The 27171-nt window shown below is 39.4% G+C and overlaps 1 protein-coding gene across 1 annotated transcript in view; it reads right to left on the bottom strand.

Moving 5' to 3' along the window:
• Window positions 1–27171, bottom strand: part of LOC113993861 (transcription initiation factor TFIID subunit 4-like) — a 146370-nt gene that overhangs the window by 66248 nt on the left and 52951 nt on the right. Inside the window, 3 exon segments of the mRNA XM_027732400.2 lie at window positions 3806–3862; window positions 13607–13732; window positions 15692–15822. Coding sequence (XP_027588201.2) covers window positions 3806–3862; window positions 13607–13732; window positions 15692–15822 — 314 coding nt within the window.

The raw sequence follows: 27171 nt of genomic DNA on the forward strand, positions 1-27171 counted from the left end.
TAACCACTGCTCACAAATGATGCTATTTCTTACATTAAATTGTACAAATCAAACATCTCAGAATTTGTTACAAAGAGATGCAACAAGTAACAGCTGAGGAGCAGCACTTCTCCCTGAAATGGTCTCAATGGAAAGTACTTTTCCATAGTTTATTAAATAGGTTTACCATTAAAACAATCATATGCTGTCCACTGACAAAAGGCTGCACCAATTTAAAAGTCTGAAAGTAAAGGGGGAGTTCTGAGCCATAAAGCCCCCCAAAGGCACATTTTCTTGCTTTCACTCCAGTCCATTTGAAACAGGGTAATACTAAAGCAAAATAAGTCACTCAAGCTGGAATCAGAGTGGGTTTGCTCTGGCTTAACTAAAACAGTGCTGGGGTAGGAATGAAACCTCAGTTATCTGGTCCCTGCAATAAGACCATGTGTATTGGGCCTTCTGTTTGCTTGGGTAAGGATTTAAATGCAGTTTAAACTTGATTTATGCCAACTTGGTTTAAATAACATGCAGAGTGGTTTGAAGACTGGCTAATAAATGAGCAAGATGGAGTTACAGAAAAAAAAACCCCAACAATCTTCACCTTACAGATTAATTTTAAAATGTGTTCAAAAGATCCCACTGTACATTGTCTTCATGACACTAAAAAACAAGAAGGGAACTGGTAGATGTCCTGTGAAACAAATTGGACTAATTTTTTTTTCTTTTTAAATTAGGAAGAAAAACAGAGTGTTACTGAATGAAAACTCCAAAATATCCATAAAGGAGAATGTTTTGCAACAAATACCCTTTGCTAGCCTTCTTTCTTTCCTCTTCATCCTATTATCCTTGTATAGGTACCTTTATTTTGCATTCAAAAACAATGTTTTCTACAGTTCTTTGAATGTTTTGAGAAGATTTTTCCTAAAAGATTTAGAAGACTTTCTTAAAAGACTTTAAATTACTTGTTTTGGTATTTCACTTTCTCCCTCTGATTTTTGACAGTAGTGTCACTGTTTAAACTGATGAAAGTCTGAAACATTATCCTCTTTCAGAACATACTAAATAGCCGTTTTGCTGGGATGAAAAAACAAACTATCTGACAATTATATCATTAAACAAGTAACACAGCCTAGAAGTGCTGCAGGTTTCTTGGATGCCCTCTTTGTGCTTTTCAAAACACTACCTGAAAATCACTTTACTATTGTCCAGAAGAATATCTGAGCAACAAACGTCTTCAGGCAATACCCAAGACACAGAAATCATGGAAACACAGCTTCAAATCCAGCTTATTATCAAAGCTGACAGTATTATATTCATCAGCTTATACAAAACCTGGAAGAAACCCAATTTCTCTCTGAGTTATGGGTCATATGCACATTTAAGAGTAGCCCAGCTGGCAGTGAAGTTTTGAAATTTTCACATTTTTGTAGGCGCCGATTCGAAGCCTGTAATTTCAAATGACAAAGGCATGCCAAAGACAGTTTTCCTAATCAACCTTTTATACTATAAAATGGGTTATATTTTATTTTGGAAGTGCCAATATCCTGAGACATCAGCATAAATCCAGTATCTAATGCAGAAAAAAATATGAACAATATTAAAACAAAATCTTGCCAGTACCACACCCCACTCCCCTTTGCAAAAGAAAATGTTTTTACTAAATAAATTTTAATATTTCAAGGGAAAGTCTCTGAACCAGTTGAAGAAAGAGCTTCAGAAACCTGATTACTAAAAACAGAGACATGCTTATATTTCTTATGGTTTCAAACATGTAGAATGAAATTCAACTTCAGAGAGAGGCACAGTGCCAGCAAATTATACACTTTTATTAGAAGGGTGGGAAGGAAGGCAGGGCTGGTGCACAAAAGAACAGGGTGCAGCACTCAAAGGGAAAAGCCAGTACTCCTCCTGTATTGACTCAAATCACAGAATCCCAGAATGGGCTGGGCTGGAAGGGACCCACAAGAACCATCCAGTCCAACTCCTGGCCCTGCACAGGCCCATCCCCAGAGTCACCCCCTGTGCCCCAGAGGATCATCCAAACCCTCCTGGAGCTCTGGCAGCCTTGGGGCTGTGCCCACTGCCCTGGGGAGCCTGGGCAGTGCCCAACCAGCCTCTGGGGGAAGAACCTTTGGCTGAGATCCAACCTGAGCCTGCCCTGACACAGCTCCAGCCATTCCCTGGCTGCTGTCCCTGGTCCCCCCAGAGCAGAGCTCAGTCCCTGCCCCTCCTCTGCCCCTGCCCAGGAATTGGAACTGCAAATTTTATTGTTCCCAGGAACAGCACTGCTTGAAAATCACACACCGGTGTGATCCAAGCATTTTTAATTAGGTTAGCACCAAAATATTTGCTGCTCCCTGTTTCCTAAGAGCCCTGCTCTCACCGCTCCGAGTGCATTCCACGCACCGCTCTTCCCTGCCAGCACGGCCTCGCTCCCTCTAGCGGGAGCCGATGGGCTCCTCCGGGAAACCCCAATTCCCGGCCAGGGCAGCAGCTGCGGCTGCACCCCAGCACTGCCCGGGGGGCACACCTCTAGCACGGCCGGCAAGAGAACCCCGAGTTCCCTCGGACCACTGCAAACGGGGGGGTTTGACCCTGCTGTTCGCTTTTGCTTCCTCAAGTTTCCAGCGGCCAAAAAAGAATTACCATGAAAGCAAATTCTGTGGCAGCAATGCCATGGAATTAAATATTCCAGCCCACTTGCACTTCCAGCAGCTTTGGTTCTCAGCTCAACAGCAAGTTCTGCCTGCCATTAATTATCTGATTCTTCCTTTGCATACACTAGCTACGTACAAAACCCAAGTAGTATTAAAATCTCGTCTCTTTTCCTGCCAAATAACTTGATTACTCTATTTCATTTCAATACTTGTTTGACAAATCCAGCTCTGGAAACACTAAGGCCTGGTGTAATGTTTACAAGAATTCACTTCAGCAAATCTTACTACACAATCACAATGAAATAAAGAAATAAAACTCAGCCATGAATCTGGATTTTTTTTACTGTTATATATATAAAATCTGTATAGTTAACGGGACTATAGAACACTGTCAAGGGGGAAACAAAACAGGAAGAACAGGTCAATAAAAAACTTGCATTTTTCCATAAATATTAGCTTCTAATATATAATTATTATCTGTTAATGTATATATCCAAGGAAGTTGGCTAAAAAAACCAGCATTAGTTTGCTGAAGTTACTTTCAACTGATAGAAATTTTAGACTTTCTGACTGATTTAAGTTACAACCCAATCCTAAAGCATGAGATGCCTTAAGCAAAGGACAGTCACTCCAATTTAAAGCAAATTAAGGTACTCAATAGTTCACAAATTGTTATTCTTAGAGTAACATGTCACAACTTGATCTGAAGTTATTTGATAATTTTTAGATTTAGACAGATAAGTAAATATTCCACTGCATCACACGGAAGAGGAACTGACTGGCAATTACTTTATTTGAAAGAACATTACAAGAACAAAATTGTTAAGTAGCACATTTCTAAGAAAGTGACATTTTACAAAAAAAGACAAAGGCACATATTTTCCACCAAAATCTAGAGCTGCTGTCATCAACAACCCAACAAAAGCTACAGCTACCTAAAATGGAAATGAAAATGTAATGTATGGAAATATTCTCTTATAAAATCTCCTTAGGCTTCACATGTATTAATGTATTAGTTTGCAAACATTAAGATCAAAGGCAAAGCAACAAATACATCCTAAAAAGTTTTTAGTCAGATTTTTATTAACGATATACAAGTAGCAAGGCATAAAAAATTAATATGTTCGAGCCTTGAAATGTCAAGTGTAATGATCTCTAGCTCTGCTTACCTCCTTTGCTTTTTGTTTCAGTCTAGCTTGCTCTGGGTCTTCTTGCCTTGAGCGACTCTACATGGTTAAAAAAAATGGGGAAAAAAGGTTAACAGATGGTTTAAGAACCCCTCATCTGTTGCAGTAAGTTAAAAAATAGCAAAGCAATAGGAACAGGACACAAAGTATCAAACACGGGGCACTTAAATTGATAGAAAAGCAATTTCGAACCCATAAACCTCACCCAAAAGACTGTTAAATGTTCAGTTGTAAATAAGATCTACTGTAGATTTAAATTTAAAAAAAATCAACCCAAACCCCAAAAAACCCCATGTTTTTGTCAGTGCTAAAGTTTCCATGCAGGTTTAGATTTCAATTATTTCATACAAATGAATCCAAGCATCCCAGAGTGAAAGTGACACCATTTCCACGATCTGAAACTTTTTATTTAACTCCTTACAGTCACTTACGTTAAAACTTACTGTTTCTAATTCAGCTTTTAATTAGGGAACGTGGAGAAAACAGTTGTAAAGTCACCCTCCCAAAAGGTAAATCATAATAAATATGCTACTACCCCATGAGCTTACTGTGAGTACAGCACAGGAACACACACATGTTAAACCCATTCATGCACTACTGATATTACTGTTGTCATTTCTAAAACTGGATAAATATTGCTAAATGGTAACCTCTGTATTTTCCTTCAAAACCAGGAACAGCAGCTCTAAAAACCCATTAAGAGTAATTGTTTAATTGCAAAAACAACCCATAGCAGTGCATTTCTTTAGATACAGACTATTTTACAACCAGATGTTAAAACTTTTCAATTCTTACTTGTGCTCACTGAGCATTCAAAATGATGGAATTGAGAACTCAAGAGGCAGATAATACAGGCATTATACTTTCATAATTGCCTGATAGGTCAGCATTCAGCAAAGGCTGCATAAAAAGTTGCAAGAAGTTGCAGCAGAACTTGTGACATCCACAGAAAACTGTTGTTCCTGACACCTGAGAGATGCAGTAGTTTTATTTCAGTATTTCTTCAAGATTAAAAGTGATACCATGAACACAACTCCTAAAGGAATAAGAATATCTATGCCCTTTCCTCTCTGTCTCTCTCTGATTATTGCTATGCTGAAGACAGACATGAAACCTGGAAGAACATTAGTCTGCAAACTCACATATGCTCAGAGGTTTTTCCTGGTGTTTGAATTTCTCTTACCATATTCTGTTCAGAATTTAAAAATCCTTTAAGAAAACCAAAGAGAGACCCTTAAAAGAGTCACACAATATTCTTGATAGACCTGGAGAGTGCCCTGGCTATGATTTGGCAGGCAGGGCAACAATGGCACCGAGTTCTCTATCCTTTCTCCTGTTAGTTTTTGTTGGTTTGTGTTGTTTTGGTTTGTTTTTTTAACTGGGATTGTTTTTTCTCAGCTCATGTAGCACACATATAAAACACAGTGATGATAAAGCATGGTCAAATTAAACAATAATGAGATTTTTAGATGATGTGCTTAACACTCTCCCACTGTGCACATCAGCTCCACCTTCCAACACCGCCTACACCAACCAACACCTTCCAACACCAACACCTTTTGTGCCTGCTGCCACAGCAGGCTGTTTGACAGAAGAGTGTCTGCAGTGAAGGACAAATTAAAACCTGAGATGGTCAATGACCGAGTCAGACTCTCGTGTTGTAGTTGTGCCAACCAAGAAACTCCTCCTTAACACAGACTGATATTCCTTCTAATGCTGTGGCCAAACAAAAATGTAGATAATCTGACCTAGTTAATGTTCAAAGGCCAAAAAGGTATTTCATGAAATATGTGGATCTGCCAGAGAGCTAGGGCTCTGTTCAGCACAGCAATCACTAAAAACTTGATTAGATTTAAACCTATCAGGTTAAAAACCAAAGGAACATCACCCCATTCAGTGAGTTGCTTCTCTAGGAGATGGGCTCAGGTAAGTATTTATGAACTGAGCTGAACCAGTCCTTGCTCTGTGGTTTTGCAGTGACAGCTCAATCACTGTGAGCCTCAGTTTCTCCAGTATGATGTATGGAAAAGCACATTTAGCCCTTTCATGGGTTGTGATGATAAATTTATAAACGTATAATGAACTTCTATTGCCTTCTGAGTCTCAGAGTGAAAGCAGTACAGAAACACAAAGTGTTGTTATACCACTGTATGAAGCTGAAACATTTGCCAAATGCAAAGCACAAGTTAAAAGCACATCAGCTTAAGGAGGAAGCAGAGTGTCCTGGGAGAATCCAGCTGAGACCTCTAATATTGTTACCAACTTTCTACAAGGAAGTGATAGAACCCTGGAAAACACACCAGATCTGCATTGTGTTTGGGGACATTGTAAGAAAAATTAAAGCAATAGATGCAAAGTAACACTGCAGTTTCCTAGACTCTGTAAGTGAAGGAAAAACTCTGAAAGTGCTACAGAGTAAAAAAGTAACACATTTAAGAGTTGGGGTTTCCCCCCTCCCCAGAAACCGACCCAATAAAATTAGATCTGGAGTTCAGGATAATCTCACCATGCAAAAGCAGATGATCTGCTCTGTGTAAACCTCCAGCCTGGTCACAGAAAATAAATAATGAAAATTACTGCAGAGGTGAGACCAGATACTTAGCTCCTGAATGATACTATATACAGGATTTTATTCAAAAACGAAGATCTAAAATACCAGGTGAAGTTACACATATAAATCCAGACTGAAGGTGAAGGTAGAATTACTTTTACATCTAGAATAATGCAATGATTTTCTAGTTATTCCTTGAATCCACACCAAACAGCCTTTCCAAAGAGCTCAGGCTAGCTCTCATTTCAGACAAGCAGAATTCCAACTTTACATTGCATGTGTCATTACTACTAAAAGACCTGAAGAATTTACCTGTAAATATTTTCTGTTTCTTTTTGTGTTCAGATAAATTTTAATAGTTTTTAAAATAACAGATTTTTAAAACTAGAATACGTTCCTGCTGCCTACCATGTCAGCAACCTTCAGAAATAAAATCAGCATATGGAGGCTAAAATGTGTTACAGGGCAAGTATAAACATCAACTATTTCATTAATTCTTCACTTTACCATCTAATGTAAATTATAAAATGCTTCTTCAGTGCTGATGCAACACAGATTAAAGCAAATGAAAATGTCAGGCTTAACAGAGGTGCCCAGATAAGCTTTAAAAATGTCACTGGATTCCCTTTACACTCCATTCCACACGTGAACATCTTTCCCTTCCTCTGAAGAGTCTGAACAATTCTGCTGCTGCTCAGCTCTTGCAGTGCTTGTCTGCATGGCACCATTTTTACTAAGCAATTATTTTAGTATTTTACACTTACTTCTGTCAAGCTACTGACTAATCATTCCTAGCTTTTTTTTAATTGCAGCTTAACTTTTTCTTCAAAGTCATTCATATTTTGGGGGTTCTCTTCCTTTCTCCTTTCCCCTCTAACATCCAAATATTAATATGCAGCATCTCACCTGTTCTGTGAAACATGCTTTCCCAAAATCTTTTAATACACCAATGTCTCCTTCCTCTAAAGCTTTGGAAACACCCACTAATCACAGAACCCACCTAATCAAATACTTTCAAGGAGTTTATCACAACTCCTTTGCCTTCCCTTCCCTGTTCATAATGCCTGGATCTCTAAATAAAGCAAGCTGTATTTATGTAATGTATTTTCCTGTTGATGAATAAACACTTTTAGAAGCAAGCTGGCTTCCCATAGTAATTTTGAAGAAACCTAGGAGTGATCCTAACCAGATTACATACTTTTTAAATACATTAAATGCTGTCTCCTACTGAGAATTCATTCACCAAACCAGGTTTGTTAACATTTCTCCCAAACACAAGCTAACTTTATTAGACCAGACAGCCTGATATTTTAATTGTGAAGAATGAAAGTGCTTTGTGTTAAAGAACTTGCTATCCTATTTATCTGAAACCTGCATAGATCACATTAGGTCTATGGAAATATTGGACTTTCAAAGTATGAAAAGCAGCATATTTTAATGTGTGTATTCAAAGCACAACAGAAATAAGGGGGGTTCATTTACATGTTACCAAACTCCCTAATGTTCCAAACCTCAGCTTTTCCCCTTGCTTGTGTTAAGGAAGGAGGCCACACAAACAGACAATTACACATCTAACAGTGTAGTTTTAAGGGGATTTTGGATTTCACAGAATCGCCTTAAATTAGAAAGCAACAGTATTTTTAAAATAATAAGCCCATGTAATACTTAAATTCAAGCACCAATTACTTTTAAAATTGGAGGATACTCTATGTATGCAGATGGACAGAGTAATAGTACTTTGATGTACGTAATTATCGAAATTATTCACTATTTTGTTGTGATTAGTAATACCAAAGTTGCACTGTTGTTAAATTTTTGTCCCACCACCAAAAAAAAGTTTTCTGTTAGATCTGTAAGAATTTTGAATTCTCAGCTTGTTCCACCTGTGGTAGGAAGTGTCTCACCGTGTCTCTCCTGCATTTAGCTACACCTGATCCCAGCAAAGGCACTTGCAGCTCTACTGCCCCTTCCCAGTACATAGAGTGGAGCCTTTAACACTTCAACTTCATCTTTTTTCATTAAATAAAGTCAAGAGTCACAACTGCAGGTGCTGTGCTGTTGAGAGCCACCGCTGTGCCAGCAGTTTCAATTTGAAACCTATTTTTTCCCCATTGATGACATTAGAACTTCACCCACGGCTGTACCAGCTTATAACTTTCACTTCTAATTAAAGAAATTAAATCGGCAACATGAAACACTTTGCTTTCACATTAGCTTTGTTAATAAAAAGTGGAAGTTAAAAGCATCATAGCTGAGGGTGAAACGCTGCTCGACGTTACGGCCACGCTGAGGTGGAAGGCAAGAGCTCAGGCCTGGGAAATGATTTATATTGAAATCATTAAAACTGCAGTGACAAATTCTTAAAAATTCAGAAAATTATCCCAACACATTGAGATTATCTCTGCTCTCCTCTCATCAGAAGGGAGTCCCGAGTCCATCTCACAGAAGGCTGCTCTCAGGAGAGAGGGGAAAGATTAAATTGGTTGAACTCAGCTCTGACTCAGAGCAGCCCCTTCAAGTCATCACAGGACGTGTGTAAGGGAATCTGCATCGCCAAATTTCAGGGAGCTCTCCAATAAAAAGGCCCTTCAGCCCATAGTACTATAAAAATCACTATCATCCATAAATGCTAATTAACTTTGCAAACAACTCTAAACATGACTTTCCATTTACTTATGTAAATTTTCTTTTTACAGAACAGATCTTATTCTTGTGAATAAGATATCTTGTTATATTTAAGATCCAAAAACTTGACAGGCTTGTGCTACTAACACAAAACACTCAAAATAGCAGAGTAATAGACTGCATATATTGGAAATTAAATTTCAAAGTTAATTTTATAATAAAATAAACATGCATTTAGCCAGTTTGAGCAGATGAATTAACACAGTAATTTTAACATGATCCACTTTATTATAGATTATAACACACAAGTATGATTCATTCATGTTCTGAAAACCAGGACAACCCCAAGCTGTGTATCTTCACTGCATAAAGCACCACTCTAAAAAAAATAAATCAGAAATAAAATCAAACAAACAACAACAAATCAGCTACAACCTCCTACTCCTCCTGCTGCCAGAAATATTTCCATTACTAGACCAGAACCAGAACTTCCTTCAATCTGACAGACACCACCTGCATTTCCCAGGTTTTGGAATCAGCTCTGAAGGCAGCAAGAACACAGATTTACTATGTAAGACCTGGGCTTTGTTGGGTTTGGGTTTTTTTTAGAAAGTCCACACAACACACACCATGTCAAATGTAAATTCCTCAAGTGATTTTAGCCTGGCTTTTGACCTTTCTGCAGCTCTTCCCTCAGCTCTTCCTGCTCTTTCCTGTAGCAGTCACCTCAGAGCAGAGCAGGAGATGTCTGGCCCTGCACACTCCTGGCAACAACAGCCAGTGGGGCCTGACTGGGAAAACAAACAAGGGCCAGGAGGTGACTCTCCCAAATATTTCCTTCAAAGAGACTGTGCTCTACATGTGCTCAGGTACAAGATGGCCCCTCCTCGTGCGTGTCAGGAAGGAACCCCAAAGTGCTGACAACTCGGGGTCTCCCTGCAGAGCTGCTGCACGGGACACCCCAGAGGGCCTGAGGGTGGGAAACAGGACCTGCTCCAGCAGCAGGAGGTGACTGGATCTCACAGCCTGGGGACCAAGATGCCTTTAAACACTTCTATGATAGAAAGAATTACTGGGAATATATTAGAGAAATGCTTTGGGCATTTCTAGGCTGGTATGGGGACACTGGGGGACACGATGCAGGACCCCCGAGGTGCAAGAGATCATTCCAGCTCCTAAAACAGCATAGTTGTGCTTTCGATTTTTAGGTTTTTCATTTAAAAGAAATTATCTGTTGCATTGCTACTGTAGCATAGTATGATTTTGGCCTTTCCTGTCTAGTTTGTCTTCCCCCACAATCTCTCACTGGAATGAGAACATCAGTTGTTGTGCTTCTAAGCTTGTGATACGAAGTTTCTATTTCTCAAGTATTTCCCAGGCATGGGACATAAGATTTTGTTAATATTCTCTCATTTAACAATCTAAATAATACTGCTATTTTGTTACTTGTGAGCTTCACAACTAATTTTTTAACTTAGTGACTTTTCTCACAATGTCAAAAATTGTATTTTTTGAAACCTTTTTTTTTCTTCTATCTGCCCATCTGATTTGTTCTCTCATTCTCCCAAAAACAGTTTCTGAAGCAAACCCAACCCCATCTGAGTGCTTACAAATCCTGCAAACACATCCTACTGTAACAACTGAAATTGTGGTTGCAGATCAACCACAACACTCCTGTCAAATATTTTCCTTCTCCTCCTAATGAAACCAACCCATCACACAAAACAACAAAAACCTGCAAACCTGACACTTTCCTTGACCATCATTTGCATTTTTTTTACCCCTTACTGAACTCTAATGCAAAATTACCTAATTGGCTTCAAGGCTGCCCAAAGACTCATGCTGCCTCCCCTTTGATTTCAATCTATTCCTTCATTTTTCATTATCTTCTCCATTGATTATTCTGTGATTAAGTTGATTATTTAATACCATCCACTCCAGTGCCTGAAACATTTCCTTCACTATCTTACTCTTTGTCAAAACCTGGACTTTGGCTGTTAACAAGGCTCCAAACTGTAAATAATTAAAAAAGAATTTTCACTGTGCACATTCAACCTGTTCATGTTCTTCCACACGAGACAGCAGATGAGGTACCACTGGCAGGAAGTTTTGAAACTTTCATTAAACATGTTGCAAAATAATATGTCAAAACACAAGATAAAAGATCATTCTGTTTGTCTAAAAGGCCCACTAAGAAGTTGCAGTTAAAAATAAAAATAAGTATGATTTTTAGATTTAAGCACCTGCAGCAAAAAAAAAACAAAAAAAAACCAAAAAAACAGCAATTTCATTTTAAAACCCAAATTTTTCTGTCCTTTATAAAGACAACACTGTCAAGAAGACAAAGGTGCTGTGGTTGGGGAAACAACACATTTGCATGTGGATATTTCAGTCTGCAGAGTCAGTGTAACCATCACCCCCTTTGCAACACAATCACTGTTTATCAGGGCAGATTTTAACTGTGCCACTACAATTACTGCATCCTCTCCACAAGGACTGAGATATCCTTAGGTAAGTTCATAAAGGACCCTAAAAAAACCCCAAATCCATGGGAAGGAATCAGTGTGTAGGAATTCAGAACAAAGACCTTAACAGATATCACTTTTGCATTTCAGCAGCACCACAGATCCTAAGGAAATAATGAAATAATGAAAAATCTGTTCTTCAGAATAAAAAATTGTAATCTCACCGTATTTTTGCCAAACTATGTCCTACATAAGTCTTGCAAGAGGTTGTCAATCCATTGGGATAGAATGGGGAGCACCAGCTGAGCACTGCACAGAGTTCAGTTCCAAACTGGCATTTACCCTCAAATCCCCACATCTCACAAGCACCTCCCCAGAGGTTCACAACATCTTCAACTTCTCTCTCTAAGCATTAATATTGATAAATCAGCACTGCTCTGCCATGGCTACTCTGTGGTTTGGGTTTGGTTTTTCAACACCTCCAGGTATTTTTCTAGGATACCATGTGTTTATGCCAAGCCATCTCCTACAACTCCCTGGTTAGGAAGTTGATTTGTGTATTCATTACTTTCATTAGGGTAATTTTTTCAAATCAATCAAGGGACTCTTTTACATTTGTTTGTTGCAGAATTCTTCAATTTGCTCTTCCTGTAATCTGTAGGAATCAAACTTGATGAGCATGTATTTATTTCCTAAATTTTGACTTCACAGGAGTTGATATTATTCAAGACTAAAACAACAACTAAAAAAAAACAACCCAAACTAAAGAATATCAATTCATGAAGGAATTCAAGTTGGAAAAAAACAACCCAAACTAAAGAATATCAATTCATGAAGGAATTCAAGTTGGAAGGAACAATGGGAGGTCATCTAACCCAATCTCAGATCAACCTGCTTTGTGCAGTCAGGGAAACATTTTTGAACTAAGGACTATAAGCTACTGCATTTTTCTCAGTGTCCATTAAAAAAGCAACCAAAACAAACAACAAGCAGCAGGATACACAGAAAACATGATTCATCAAGATGTATTCACTGAATGGAGTAAACAAGATAAAAAATAAATAGGCATTTCTTCATTTCTAACAAATAAGAATTAAGAATGAAAACAGCAAATCCATTTTCATCAAAACATTTGAAGAGTATCTAATGTTATGGGAAAATCTGTGGAATATTTACAATGTGAGCAATTACAAATTAAGAGTGCAAAGAGGACACATTAAAGTACCCTAATTGAGAAATAGATTTCTGAAACAAGCAAGGCTAGGTTTAAAAAACAAAATAAAATCTCTCAATTTGTGAACATTATTGGCACAAAATCAGGAGGCTGTGTTACAACTGAACATTGGGTTGTTCTGTATAATCTTTTCAGCATATAAAATAAATAATTCAATGAAAATTCAAATACAATTAGAAATGGGACAACTAAGGGATAAACTTATTTGCAGTTTGATGTGATATATATATAATTAAATTTACAGTTATAAGCAGGAGATTTATCTATACCTATGTGCTCTTGAAACAATATTATCTGAGTTTGTTCTATTGCATGTATAAAAATTGAGTTTCTGGAATTGAAGTTACCAAGGAGCAAAGTCCAGAAGAACTGATAGTTCATTGAAGACAGGCATGAATCAATCATATAATGCAGTTACAGAGAGGTGACTGGAACACAAATTAGGATAAACAAATGAAAAACACTGGTTCAAAACAAAGTCTAGAAACTTAAGAAGTAAAAAGCCTCAAAAAAAAAACCCCAAGAATTTACTGAATTGTGTTTAAATACCAGAAGTGTGAGGTATGATTTTCAAGGGGCACAGAAACCCTGGCATCTTTTAAATTTCAAAGGCAACTGAAAAATTATTTCCCAGAGTTACTTGGAAAATTTTAGCCATTGTCTCCTGTATTCTCAAGAACTCATCAAATTCAGAGCTGTATCCTCAAAACACAGAAGAATTCCAGTCAGGCAGGTCTGGAGTCATCCCAGACCAGAGCTTGATTGAAGGAGTTAAAGGTGTGAGGGCTCAACAGTATTTTTGTTGTAAGACACAAAATGTGTTTATGAAACAGATTCCACAAAATTAAATAATTGTTTAAAGATTATGAATGGTTAAGTAGTTAAGAAAAATAGAGTAGAACTGATACCTTGGCAGCCTTTAACAAGATTTCCCTCTCTTGTTCATCTTTCCTTTGCTTTTCTAAACGCTCCAGCTGTTCAAAGAACTTTAACTGTGCTCGGACATCTGTGGCTTGTTCGTACCACTCATCATCCTGCAAAACAGGGACAGTGTTCCACAAAAACAGGCTTTTTTATCAACACTATGCATTTCAGGTCTGAAGGTGTTCTACATTAAAACCTTTCTGTTGTATGAACCATAAAAAGAATGTTTCTATTTTTTAAGCTCAAGGAACGAAGCCAGCCTATGGTTAGTAATGCAGCTAGAATCTGATTAGTTAATTAATATCTAAGCAAATCAATAAAACACAAGATTGATTTATCGGCACCAGAGACATCAAACAGTTTAAAAAAAAAAAGAAATCAACAGACTTACTGATGAAAAACCTCTAAGATGCTTAAGTTTATTACTGAATAATCCCAGATACAGTTTATAACCAGGCTTATAACCTAAAATTCCTGTATCTGTACTCATCTTGAACTAGTAACAGACCTTATCAAGATGCAGCATTATAAAAGCATTAAAGTTAAAAATTCACTTGAAAATAAGCCTCTAATGACAATGAAAACTGAAGCTTATTGCAACTAAGAGCATGTAAGCTTTCCTAGTACACAACAACCACAAGAGTTTGTGACACGAGCCACGTGGGAACACTTAGAATGTCAGTCAGAAAAATAAGTGATCCACATTACTTCCATCCCATTTATCTACTTAATGTTTCCCTTTTTGAGTGCAATGCTATAAAATCAAAGAAGACCATTAACCAAGAAAAACATAAAATGCAATGACAATGCTACAATTTAATCAGAGACAACGCTCATTTTTTCCTAAGAATGTGTTAAGATATTATTTTAAATGCATCTTTGGCTTAAGATGGACTAAGTGAATTGTTTTCTCCTCAGACACCGTCCTAGAGAGAAGAAAGGAGGGATTTAACTCTGCTGAAGCTGACAAAGAATACTGGAAAGAAACAAGGAGATTTTCCTTTTAGTCCAGTATAGCAGAATATATCCATCAACTGCAATGAAAGATATAAGTGTAGGTAATAATCAGGAATAGTGGCCTTTATTTTTGTAATCCATTTTCTATCACAGTAATGTTGGCTGTAGTCAGAGATGCCAAAGGTGATTATTTCTGCAAATATCACATGGAATTAGTCTGACTGTGACTCAGGTTTGGGAAACAGGTGGGCAAAGATGCAGTCCAAAGATGTTTGATCAGAATTCCACTCCAGGAAAACAAAACAGTACACAGCAAAAACAAGAAAAAAAACTAATCCAGAGCTACTCAATGTATATATATGCTAAAGAAATCTAAACACAGTTTAGACAACACACAACCAGTTACTGCCATCTTGCTTTTACACCAGTTTAACAACTATTAGCATCTTACTTCTATAGAAAAAGGTATTTCAAATATATCAATAAGGATGTTTGATTAATTTGAATTTCAACCTGGTTTGCAGATTCTTATTTAAATTTCCCCCCGGTTTAACATATCAAAGTTGTTTCAGTTTTCTTCAGGAACACAACCACTAACAAAAGAATCAGAGTAGCATTTTACCTTTAAATGCTCTTTTTAAAGAGAAAATCATGTTTAATTACAGCAAAGAATTTAAAGGTAAATTCTTTAGTTGCTCGTTTAAGACACGTTGGTAGCTTTTGCAAAATATTAATATTTCTCACAGCCAAGGACACATAAAGTTACTACAGATTCTGAAATACCAAAGTAATTTTGATCCAATTAACAGATACCTTGGTCAAAAAAGGGGCTGTCAAGAACCAACAGCCCATGAGGAATAACTCAGCAGATGCTCCCTGTCAGACACTTCAGCAGAGAAAGACAAAACAATTCACACACAAATTCTGTTGCAGAGGAGGAGGACGGAGCTGACAACAGATCTCCCATCCCACCTCTTTCTGTTTGCTGAGGTGGTCAAACCTGCAACTAAGACAAGCTTTGCACCCAGAATGAACCAAAATCTCTCCATGTGCTAAGAAAAACCAGCATCACACCTCTCTGTAAAATATAACACCTTTGTTTGTACACTTACTTTGTATGATTCCATCCGGTGCTGGGTTATCACTGTCACTTTTTCTATCACTGTCCTCAATCTGTTCTGTGTTGCATGGGAAATAAAAGTAACGACCTCAGCTGGCACATCAGTAATTCCTAGTTTTTTAGCTAAAGCAAAGAAAACAAAACAAAACAGAATTAGCTTAACCCCCCACAAATGAAACCCCAAAGTTCTAAAGGGCTTTAAGTCATAACTTCATTTTCTTGAACAGAAAAATCCATGACTGTGTATTTACGTGGCTTTGGTGACACATTCATGATCCTTGAAAAGGACGTGACTGTACTTTAAAAGTTTGAAAGAGAAATCAGAGAATTTCCTTAACACTTGAAAGCATTTGAGAACTTTGCTGAAGTTTATCCTAATATATTACAAGAAAGCATAACAGAATATGAGACAATTTGAATTCTCAGTTGTTCTACACAAGAAAAAGCAATTTGTTTTCAGAAGCATTACTGCAAATGAATTTCAGTGTCCATGAGGTGAGGCTGCAGCCCAAAGCACAGCGTTCCATCCTTTAGCCTCCACTATTGGCATAGTACTGACAACAAAATTCTTTAGGGAAAAAATCCCTATTAATTGAATATGAAGAAGTAAAGTCATATTAAAAAGTTATTTAGAAACACCAGTTGTCCCCCAAACATATATTCATAGCTACTTGGACATTTGATACTTCATGCTGAGTTTATAAGACAAGCAAACAGTCTGCAGCCTAATGTATTGATACATTTAAAAACACCTAAGCTACTGAAAGAATGATAAAGGTAACACTTAAGGATCCCTAAATTCATCAAAATAATTACTAAGTATTAGATATAAAACCGTAGATACATGAATATACACACCAATCTAAGCTACAGTCCTACCAAGGCATGTATGTGAGTTGTTCCAGCAGGACAGTTTTCTGTATAGTAAACTCCCTGTGTGCACACACAGATATATATATATATATATATATATTTCATACAGGAAAACATCAGTAGTTGCATTTTGTGCGGATCATTAGAGATGACCCACCATAAAGGAATAAATAAGCTGATTATACCGAGTCAGTTTTCCACCGAATGAGCACGAAACTTCTCAGAGCGCTTTGGCTGGGACACATAACAGGTGTGCAAACCACCCCAGGACCTTTGTTTGAGACTATTTTGGAAAGTGTGAACTGCAGGAGGAACCCTTGGTTGTGGAGGGGCCTCCGAGCCAACACAAACATGGGAGGCTTGTTTGTTTGGTGAGGCGTTCCCACCTCTGCCTGGTCAAACTCCAGGGCAAGGAACCATCACACGCCTAAAAATGAGGTGGAGAAAGTGAGAGCCAGGGTGTTCCCATCACCCCATGTGTGACAGGAGTGGTGTGTTCCCATCACCCCGTGTGTGACAGGAGTGGTGTGTTCCCATCACCCCGTGTGTGTGTTCCCATCACCCCGTGTGTGACAGGAGCAGTGTGTTCCCATCACCCCGTGTGTGTGTTCCCATCACCCCGTGTGTCACCCTCACCCTCTGTGTGTGTTCCCATCACCCTGTGTGACCCCATCACCCCGTGTGTGACAGGAGTGGTGTGTTCCCATCACCCCGTGTGTGTGTTCCCATCACCCTGTGTGACAGGAGCAGTGTGTTCCCATCACCCTGTGTGACAGGAGCAGTGTGTTCCCATCACCCCGTGTGTGACAGGAGTGGTGTGTTCCCATCACCCTGTGTGTGTGTTCCCATCACCCCGTGTGTGACAGGAGTGGTGTGTTCCCTGGTTGGGTTCTCAGTTCCATCCCCGTGTGTGATGGGAGCAGTGAGTTCCCATCACCCTGTGTGTGATGGGAGCGGTGTGTTCCCCGGCTGGGTGCTCAGTTCCATCCTGTGTGTGATGGGAGCGGTGTGTTCCCTGGCTGGGTGTTCAGTTCCATCCCTGTGTGTGATGGGAGCGGTGTGTTCCCTGGCTGGGTGCTCAGTTCCATCCCTGTGTGTGATGGGAGCGGTGTGTTCCCCGGCTGGGTGCTCAGTTCCATCCCCGTGTCTGATGGGAGCAGTGTGTTCCCCGGCTGGGTGCTCAGTTCCATCCCCGTGTGTGATGGGAGCCGAGCTGGCAGCGCTCGGCAGCACCGCCGGCTCCTGTCAGCGCCCGCTCCATCACCGGGAGCGGTCCCTTCCTGCGTCTCCCTTTCCTTGGCTCAGCCCCTTTCCTTGGCTCCCGTCCCGCCGGGAGCGGCCCCTTCCAGCAGCACATCACCAGGAGTGGCCCCTTCCCGAGGCTCCATCACCGGACCGGCCCCTTCCCGCGGCTCCAGCAGCGGGAGTGGCCCCTTCCCGAGGCTCCATCACCGGACCGGCCCCTTCCCGCAGCTCCATCACCGGACCGGCCCCTTCCCGCGGCTCCTGCCGAGCCCATCTCAGTGCTGCCGTACCCCGGCTCCGCTGCCGCGCCTCCCACGGCACAATTCTCCTCGCCAGCTCTTGCCGGTGTTCGTTTTTTTAATGATTCTTTGAAGCCGTTACCTCTTCAACCGAGTTAAGCCATCGCCGGCTCCGTATCGCACACGTTACCCTAAGGACTGCAGCACAATGTACATATATATGCCTTTTAACTGATATTTGCCTTATCGTGGAAAAAACTAAATTAAACCTTTCTTGGTGCCCAATTTGTGGTGTGTAATAGAGCTGGAACCCCGCTCAGGCTGCTGAGAGCTGAACGTGTAATGGAAAGCAGACACACACATTAAATCCCAAGGCTGCAAGTGCCACCCAGGCAAATGAAGTCCTTGAAGTCAGGAGGACGATTCCTACGGGCAGGAGAGACTCCTCCGAGTCAGACTGGCACTATCAAGGCCTACTTGAGCATGCACCATTTTATTATGCAAACATGTGTAAGCAAAGCCATCAATCAAAAAACCCTAATCTGAAGGATGCAAGAAAGAAGGGAAATTTAATTAACTAGTATCCAGAAATGAGGTCTGAGATGGAAAATTCTGCCAAGTATTCTAGGTAAGGGTATGAGTGAGTTATTGGTAAAATTCTTTGAATCTCAGTGGTGTAACTACAGCTACCCAACTTCCCTGAAAACACACACACCCCTTTCCTAATAAAGAACTGTCACATCTTGGTTTTTACACAATAAAGGTTTTTCTGATTTTAAAGACTTTTATTCTAAGTAAATTCAACCACTTGACAGTTTGTCTTGTCCATTTAACTCTTCAGAAATTCATCCATTAACCAACAGACCATTCTGAGACGCCTGGTTCCTTCAGATTCTTGTCCTTTGTCCTCTTCATCAGCCTCTGCAATATCCCAGTAACTTTCTTCTCCTGAAGTCCCTCAACACAGTATTCTCAAGTCCAGAAAAGTACCTGGAGGCCATGGAGTCCCTCAGGAATCTGTCCTGGGACTTGGCCTTTTTAACAGTGACCTCAGGGGTGAGCCACAGCCCATCCTCACCACAGATGGCACCACACTGAGGTGCAGAGGGAAAGGAACCTCAGGAAATTCCTGAAGGATGAGTGCAAAGCACTTGGGATGGACTCACTCCCTGGAACACCAGCTGGGGACTGCCTGCCTCCTAGGGCAGCAGCACTGATGGGAAGCAGGAAGAGCCTGGAGGCCAGCAGGCTGCCCAGGATCCAGCAGTGCACCCTGGCAGTGATGAATGAGCAGCACAGTGGGCTGTGTCTACAGCAAAACAGTGGATCAATGGGAACCAAAACATCAAGGGAAGCAATTCTTCCTCCTCACCCAGCCCACATCCAGAATACTGCCATTTTGGGTCACCTGGTACAAGAAAAACTTGAAAAAACTTGAGTCCAAGGAAAAGTCAGCAAGGTGGTTATGGAGTTGGAGCATACGACCTGTAAGAGGAGAACCTGAGGGTTCATCCTGGAGAAAGAGGGCTTAGGGGGGAATTTATTGCAAAGATGGAGTCAGACTCTTTACTGAGGCTGCCTGGAAGAAGAATGAGACATAAATTCATAAACTGAAACAGCTGTTTCTGACTGGATATAGGGAAGAATTCTTTTATGAAGACAATTAAGTATTGGAACACTTTGCACAAAATAGTTGTAGACTCTCCCACCTCCCAGGATTTTAAGACTCAGACAGATAATGCCCTAAACAACCTTGTCTGAATTAAATGCTGACCCAGGTTTGAGCAAGAGACTGGACCAAATGACCACTCAAGTTACAATCTGAGTGATTCAATGATCCCTGTCCTGCATGTCCTTCTGTATTCCCTATTACAGCACAACACCCTTAGATCCCTCACACATGTAGGATCACCCCTGGCACATCTCCCGGTCCGTGTTTGTCCAGTTTGTTGGCTGGGCACCCTGAGGACAGCCCGGCCAGGCTGTCCCACGCTGCTCACTGGCAGCCAACCAGGCAGGGAGCAAAGAAAGGGAAAAAAATCCATTGATTTCCCCCTCAACTCAGACACACAGAGGGGCTCTCCAGCTCCTGATTTATCAATGGACTCAAAAATGACCTGAAGGGGAAAACAAAAGGCAAATGGACTATTTGATCACTTAAGGCTAGAATTCTTTGGAAAACAGGATAAGGAAAAAAGAATACCAATTTTCCCCCAAATGAATTAGCATCAAGAAAGCAGACTACAAAAAGATAAATTTTTAAGAAGTCAACTTGTCATGCACAACATTCATCATGTGTGGAAGCATCATCACATCTTCCCTGCTCTAAATTACACCAGTTAAAGCCCTGTTAGCATAGGATGTGAGAAGCAGGGTGCATTCCAGAGCTCTATACTACATGGAGATTTGGCAGGCTGCTGAAATACTTGGATTGTACTTGGGGCAAGGGTGGGAAAACTACCAATTTCATCTACACTTGGAAATTGTGGCCTACTTATACTTTCATACAGCTGTTCACACCACTGGATTGATCCACTGACCCAAGAGAGGTTGTGATACCACTGCTCAGAGATTGTCTTGTTCTGCTTTCTGCTACTCAGAAAAAATAGAAACTGAACCTACACAAAGGGCTGAAATCTGTTAATTTTCATATGTTTCTGTATTAAATGCTTAGTATTATTTTTCTTCACTGTCACATCTGAGTTTCATCCACTCTCATTTATAAAAAGCATATTGGAATTCCATCAAAGGAAAATAATGCTGATCTCTATATAGGAAATTCCTGACATATTCTTCTAGTCTGCATAATTACTTTTCCCAGTTTTAACACAGAAAGGCTTCTCTTCCCTTTTTCAAGATTCCTTAAAGTGATAATAATCTGGGAACAGAAATACGATCTATATTTTTAAGAAATGTGTATATACACACATATATTCTATAATATTAAACATAGTTAATTGTATTGCAAAACACAGATATCCTCACTATTATTCATCTTTCTAACCAAGTCACTGGACAGTGGCTTCATCTAGAAATATTTTTATTTAGGCTCTAGTATTCTGAATTCTGAATTGCACCATCTAATCATTGCACTAACTCTTTACAATATATACACTTACATATGAGCAGAAACCAAAAATCCAAAGAGAAAATAAAGACTAAACAACAACAAAAAAAAATGAACTTACTTCTATCAATAGACTGCTTTCTTTTTCTTTAAAAATTTGAACTTCTGATTTTTTGGTGACCATCTCAATGTGCTTTAAGTTTGATAACGTGACAATTTTAACTTGTAGTCTTGTGACCAAAACCATCATGATATGTGTAATTTGAAAAGAGTTGTTTACTTTTAAATAATACATTTGTTAAATTTAGACATTTGGATAACAAGTATATGCTTCAAGTCTTTAAAATTACTTCAGCAACGTAATTTTGAACTTTTCCTGGAGCTATGATAAAAACATCATCAAGGTTAACAACAAAAAAGGAGCTGGAGCAAAGCAATGCTCCAAGCTATAATTTTAACCCATCTCTCCACTTGAATTTGAGTTTTGATATTTTTAAAGACACAACTAAGTTCATATTCTTTATTCAAGTGCTCTTGCCAGTTCTCTTTACCCCAGAACTGTACAGGACCATCAAGAATTGATGGTTGATTGCATGAACACTTCAGTTCTTTGTGGCAGGACTTGGTTGCAACACACCCTCAGAGGCATCAGAGGCTACCAAAGCAGCCAGTTGAGTCACAGTATCCTATATAGGAAATATGAGGGACAAATTAATACCCCCAAAGTCCAAATATTGAATCTGCCAAGCATTACAGAACAACACACTAAGGTCTGACTACATGTTAATTCTTAATTACATGTTTGGAAGCTTTAATAGCAAATCCTGGTTCAATCAGAATTTAATAAAGATCTACACTATATGAGACAGCATGCAAGAAGTGTGTTAGAATATTTTGTTACAAATAAACAATATTATATTTAAAAGTGTGAGATATTGCAATAGAGTTTCTATAAAGTCAGAACTTGTATATAAGTTCCAAAAACCTTGAGGGAAAAAACGTTCAGCAATATTATTCTGATATTGGCATGTGTGTCAGTAGCACAAGATTGTTTTTTACAAACATAAAAGCACCTAAACCTTGTAATTGAAAACTTTTCAGGTCCCAAGAAGTGAAAAGCTTGCTGTCATCTGCTTAGCTATCTGAAAGGTACTAGCTTTGCTGCACTTTAAAAGTTTAATTATATTTTATTGATCAAAAACTGAAACAAATCGTAAGGAGAGTACTGCCCTATTTGAGAAGCAGAAGAAAAATACTGTCTTTGCAGATAGGCTTTCAAAGAATCAAAAAGTTACTTTAATAATTTATATTTTAAGAGGACTGACAGGATTGAGATCAAAGATTAAAAAAAATTATTTGTAAAACATCAGGTCTGACTCTGATTATTGATGTGATAAATTATTGAGTGCCTGAATAAAATCTCTTTACGTTTACACTTAAAACAGAAAAACCTTGAAGAACTGGCTTTAAACAGTTAAACAGCATCTATTTTGGGTTTGAGTTTGTCTTGTCCTTCACCAGAAACATGGGGGGGTGCATAATTAGTGTCTATTTGCCCTAGCCACAGGTCAGCCAGAAATGCAGAAAGCACTCAATCCTATCATCCTAATACCAGCAGCAGCTTTTAAACTTTAAATTGTGTGCATGAAATATTGCCCCACGATGAAACTGGACCCAGCCTCCCCAGGCCCAGGCCCCTCCTGCCATTAGAGTTGGCTTGCATACCACAAAATAGAGACAAAAGTTCATCCCCCTTGGATCTGAGACATTGTTTAAGCTTTTATTTAACCTCATTCAACAGCATCAGCTCTGGAACAATGCAGCAAAGCAGCACCTGGCCGTGCCCAGCCAGCTCCCTCATCCCCACAACACAAGGTGCTGGGCTGTGCCCTGGGCAGCACCTACATTTGCAGGCTCGAGCCCCTTCCTCTGTTATTCCAACAGAACCACCACGGTTTTAGGCACCTCACCCCCCTTGCAATCTTTCCCATCAGGAAAATGCTATTTTGGTATTGGAAACACTACCACTTGAATTTCTGCAGCCTTCAAACTATTCCATTCTTTCATAAATTCCATTCCTTCATTTCAACAGCGTAAGGGAAACCGAAGATTTTATAGTTCTGCTGTAGGTGTCAGCAGTGAAATACCTGAAACACCTTAAACTCTGTACAATTACATGTAATTAAATACAACACAAGACTTACAATACACAGGAACTCTGGAAACTATGAGCTGAAAAGATTGGGGTGTAGGGGAGAGCAGTTCACCTTCTAAAAGCAGACGAGCAGTATTTGTATGTCCTAAGACACAGAATGTGTGGTCTCTACAGAAAGCAAGCCACAAAATCAACAGAAAGCAATGGGTACTTTGTCTGATACTATTGAATTCATAACTCTAAACTGAGCAACCCCAGTTAACTATCAGGCTGACTAAACACAAAGGGGAAACAACTCTAATGCAGTAAGGACCCTTGACACCCTGAAAAGCATAAATAGCAATTATGGAACTTACTTCTCCCAACCTCATCGGGTGGAACTTAAGAACAGGGTGTATCTTCCACAGAGCAGTGTTCTCTACCTACAAAGTAATCCATCAGCACTGCATTCCGGGTGCTATGAGGGGAAAACCCAACCCTAAATATGAAGCTAGAGAGTGAGGGATGGAACACGGGAAAGGAAAACACTGAGGAGGTTGTTTGGGCACAGAATATCCCAGGGTTGTGGTGGGGAGCCACACTTTTACTACCAAAAACTTAAGGCAGAGCTCGTTAAACAGAGTGATAGCACAAACAGCAACTTCTAGTTCTGATGACTGAGATTAGAGATTCCTAGGGGTGTGAGATAACCTAGTGATCCCAGGCAATAGAAACAGTATGGTGATTTTAGCTGTAATTTTCTGGTTTCAGTCCCTTAAATAAAACTTCGCTTTAGGTCTTTCTTACTAACTAAATGCATAATAATTTAATCAATGCCGACTTGTCCTGTTAAGCCTGTCTGGTGCTGGAAGACAGGACGAAGAAAGGAGAGACCATAAAACTTGAGTTGCTCCCTTCCCAAACCCAGCCAATGGAGTTGTTGGAGCAGCGCCTCTGAGGAACCTGTGACCTGGGGCGTGTTTGGGGGAGCCCCAGGGGAGGGAGTGCTCCTGCCAAAGTAGAGAGAACCTGTGCCAAGTGCCTTGAGACCTGGGACAGGATTCCCTCGAGCAGGTACAAACCAGCACCCCCTCTGTGAGGGCCAAGATTATATTCCACAGCTCCAACCAGCTGAAAGCAACGGGAAAGATTCCGTAAACCAACATCTGATACTGCTCAACACTACACTTCCAGTTCACCTTCACAGGGAATAACTGACTGCATTAAAGAGAATGACTTTTATCACCTCCTAATTGTTATTTACAAAACAATGGAAGACCCTACACTAATTACTTCAGTAAGTTTTTTTGTAAAAAAAACATTCCTCCTCTCACAGGGTAAGAATTATCTCATGAGCCAGCTTCTGGATAAAAGTGGACAATCTCCCTGAGAACTCCCAACTTGTTGGGTGTAGTATTTGCTCCTTGCTTCTTCAGAACTACCCACCTTGAGATGATTGCCCAGGAAGCATTTTGTAAAACTGAGAAACCAATGAAACATCAGTTATTTTTTAAAAGTAATGTAGCAAATTCCAAACTTGCAGATTAAAATCCTCAAAATTCACAGCCATTTTCAGTGCAAGACAGCAGGAAAAAAAATAACCAGCCATACAACTGAAATGTAACTTAAGAGAATAAAAATGCTGAATAAACACTACACAATTTTTAATATTCTCTTCTCCTCCTGCTCCCTCCAAAGTAAATGCCAACCAAACTATTTTAGCAAAGTAAGATTCAACTAAGACTCTTGAGCTCTGTAGTGTGAATGCACTGGTACAACACCACTCAAAGTGTGTTTCAGGCACTATAGTGGATTTAACTTATTCAGTACAAACTACACTATAATAGTTATGTATTGATATAATTGTATAAAAAGTTAAGTAAAGCTACACTGGGTAATATAGTCCATCATCCTTTCTCTAACACCAGTAGTGGGAGATGCTGCCAGAAGACTATTTGGAAAAAAAGGTGCATAGTGCTAACTGTGCACCAAAACACAGCCTCAGTCTGTCCTAAAATAGAGCATCTTATCTGTCTCTCTATTAGGTCAAGATGGAATGTTTTTCACATTAATTTTTCAAATAATCTTTTGAATCTGAAACATCCTAAAACAACGAGTTCCACAACTTAACTACCCACCTGGCAAAAGCAACCTTTTTGCTTGTTTTGAACTTTTACCTTCTAATTTTGTTTAAGACCTCTTATTCTTGTCAAGGGAAAACCAGAAAAATAGTTCCATTCTAGAGGGTCATATTGGTGTAATTATTTTAACACAACAGAGCCAGAGAAATAGTTGTTTCCATTCAAAATCTATGTGTAACCCTGGCCAAAATGTCTGATGGTATTTTCTGTGCTTATTCAAAGCTTTTATATGCATGTCAGTAGGATTTGGGACAGGACAAAAAAAATTTCAAGTAGAGAAAGAATTTCTCAAGAATCCTATTTAACCTTACCTCTACAATTAATGTTTTTTGATGAAAATCATATAAGATGGACCCCAAAAAAGCCTTCACTTCTTTAAGAAGTCTCAACCAGAGGGTAAGTCTGGGAACTCACACATAATTCATACTTTTTGGCAAAAGGAAAAAAACTATTTTGAGAAGAGATCTGTCCTAAAGTATATATAACCAGACAATCCAGTTTCCAAACTTCTGACTCTAAGCTAGATAATTAAACAGCTGAAAGGTAGCTATTAATCATCCCTAAAGAGCCTTTTTTATTACCCTTGGTGGTTTGTCTCTACCAGAACCAGGGCAGTCACCAGACAACATTGTGCACAGGTATGTGGAGGCTTGGAAAAGGGAAGGAGTTGCCACAAATCATGGGAGCACATGCATATAAACAGTGCACCTGGGAGGAGAGAACACTTGGCATTCAGACAGCAAGGAAGCCTTACAGCCTGATCAGAGAGGACAGAAGGAATGTAAACTCTGAAGAAACAGAAGGTACTACAACTAATCTGTTCCCTGTTTTCTTCTGCAACTAAGCTGTATGCTTCCTAATTTCTTTCAGAAGAAATCAAAATCTCAATGTGTTAAAGAAAGACAATATCCTTAATTTTGATGTACAATTCCCTCTCTTTAAATAATTCATCTTTAAGATTACTTTTGTGCCATTTGACATGTATGTTCTAAAAGAAGGGAGGATGCTGAAGTTATTAAAAGGGAGGCACTGAAGGTCAAAGAGTCTCTGAGAACTACATCCAGATCCACATCCTACCCTATAATCCCAGTAATTTGTGCTGCAGCAACTGAACAGTGTGAGCAAAATGCACAAGACAGGAGGGGATGAGAACTAAAATAGGGGCAGGTCTCAACAAGTCAAATTACAACACACAGATCACAGTTACACGACTCTTTTTTCTTCATCTTAGTTTTCCCAAAACAAAAAATACAACTCAATAACAATGTCCAAAGACATTTAGGAACATTCAAGAATAAACACAGAGTGACTGCAGAGAACTGGAAAATATGTTCACTATTTTTATGAATAATAGTACATGCCCCAATGGACTTTTGTGCATTGATTCACTACATAGTCATATCAAGAGATTGTTACAGGGACCAGATCAGGAAGATCTGGAAGACTAATATGGCAATGACACCAATAGGAGTTCTTAAGAAAACAACAGAGAAGCTGTTAGCTGGGGATTTATCCCCTGTCTGCTTTTATGCAGATTAGAAAAATGTGCTTCTTAAGCCAAGCTCAAGACACTAAACAGGACCTCAGACTTAAACACAAGACGTACATGATTATGAGAGCACATCAGGTGAGACAGAGATGGGGACAGGGATGGTTGTAAGAACATCAGAGGTGACAAACACAGATGCCAGCATCCTATAGCACAGCAACAGAACACACCCTCCACCACACCCACAGCATTAAAGGAGTACCAACTCCAAGAATTTGCTGATA

The sequence above is a fragment of the Pipra filicauda genome, unplaced genomic scaffold, assembly GCF_003945595.2.
Source record: "Pipra filicauda isolate LSUMZ 115617 unplaced genomic scaffold, ASM394559v2 scaffold43_size3849885_pilon, whole genome shotgun sequence".
NCBI classification, from domain to species: Eukaryota; Metazoa; Chordata; class Aves; order Passeriformes; family Pipridae; genus Pipra; species Pipra filicauda.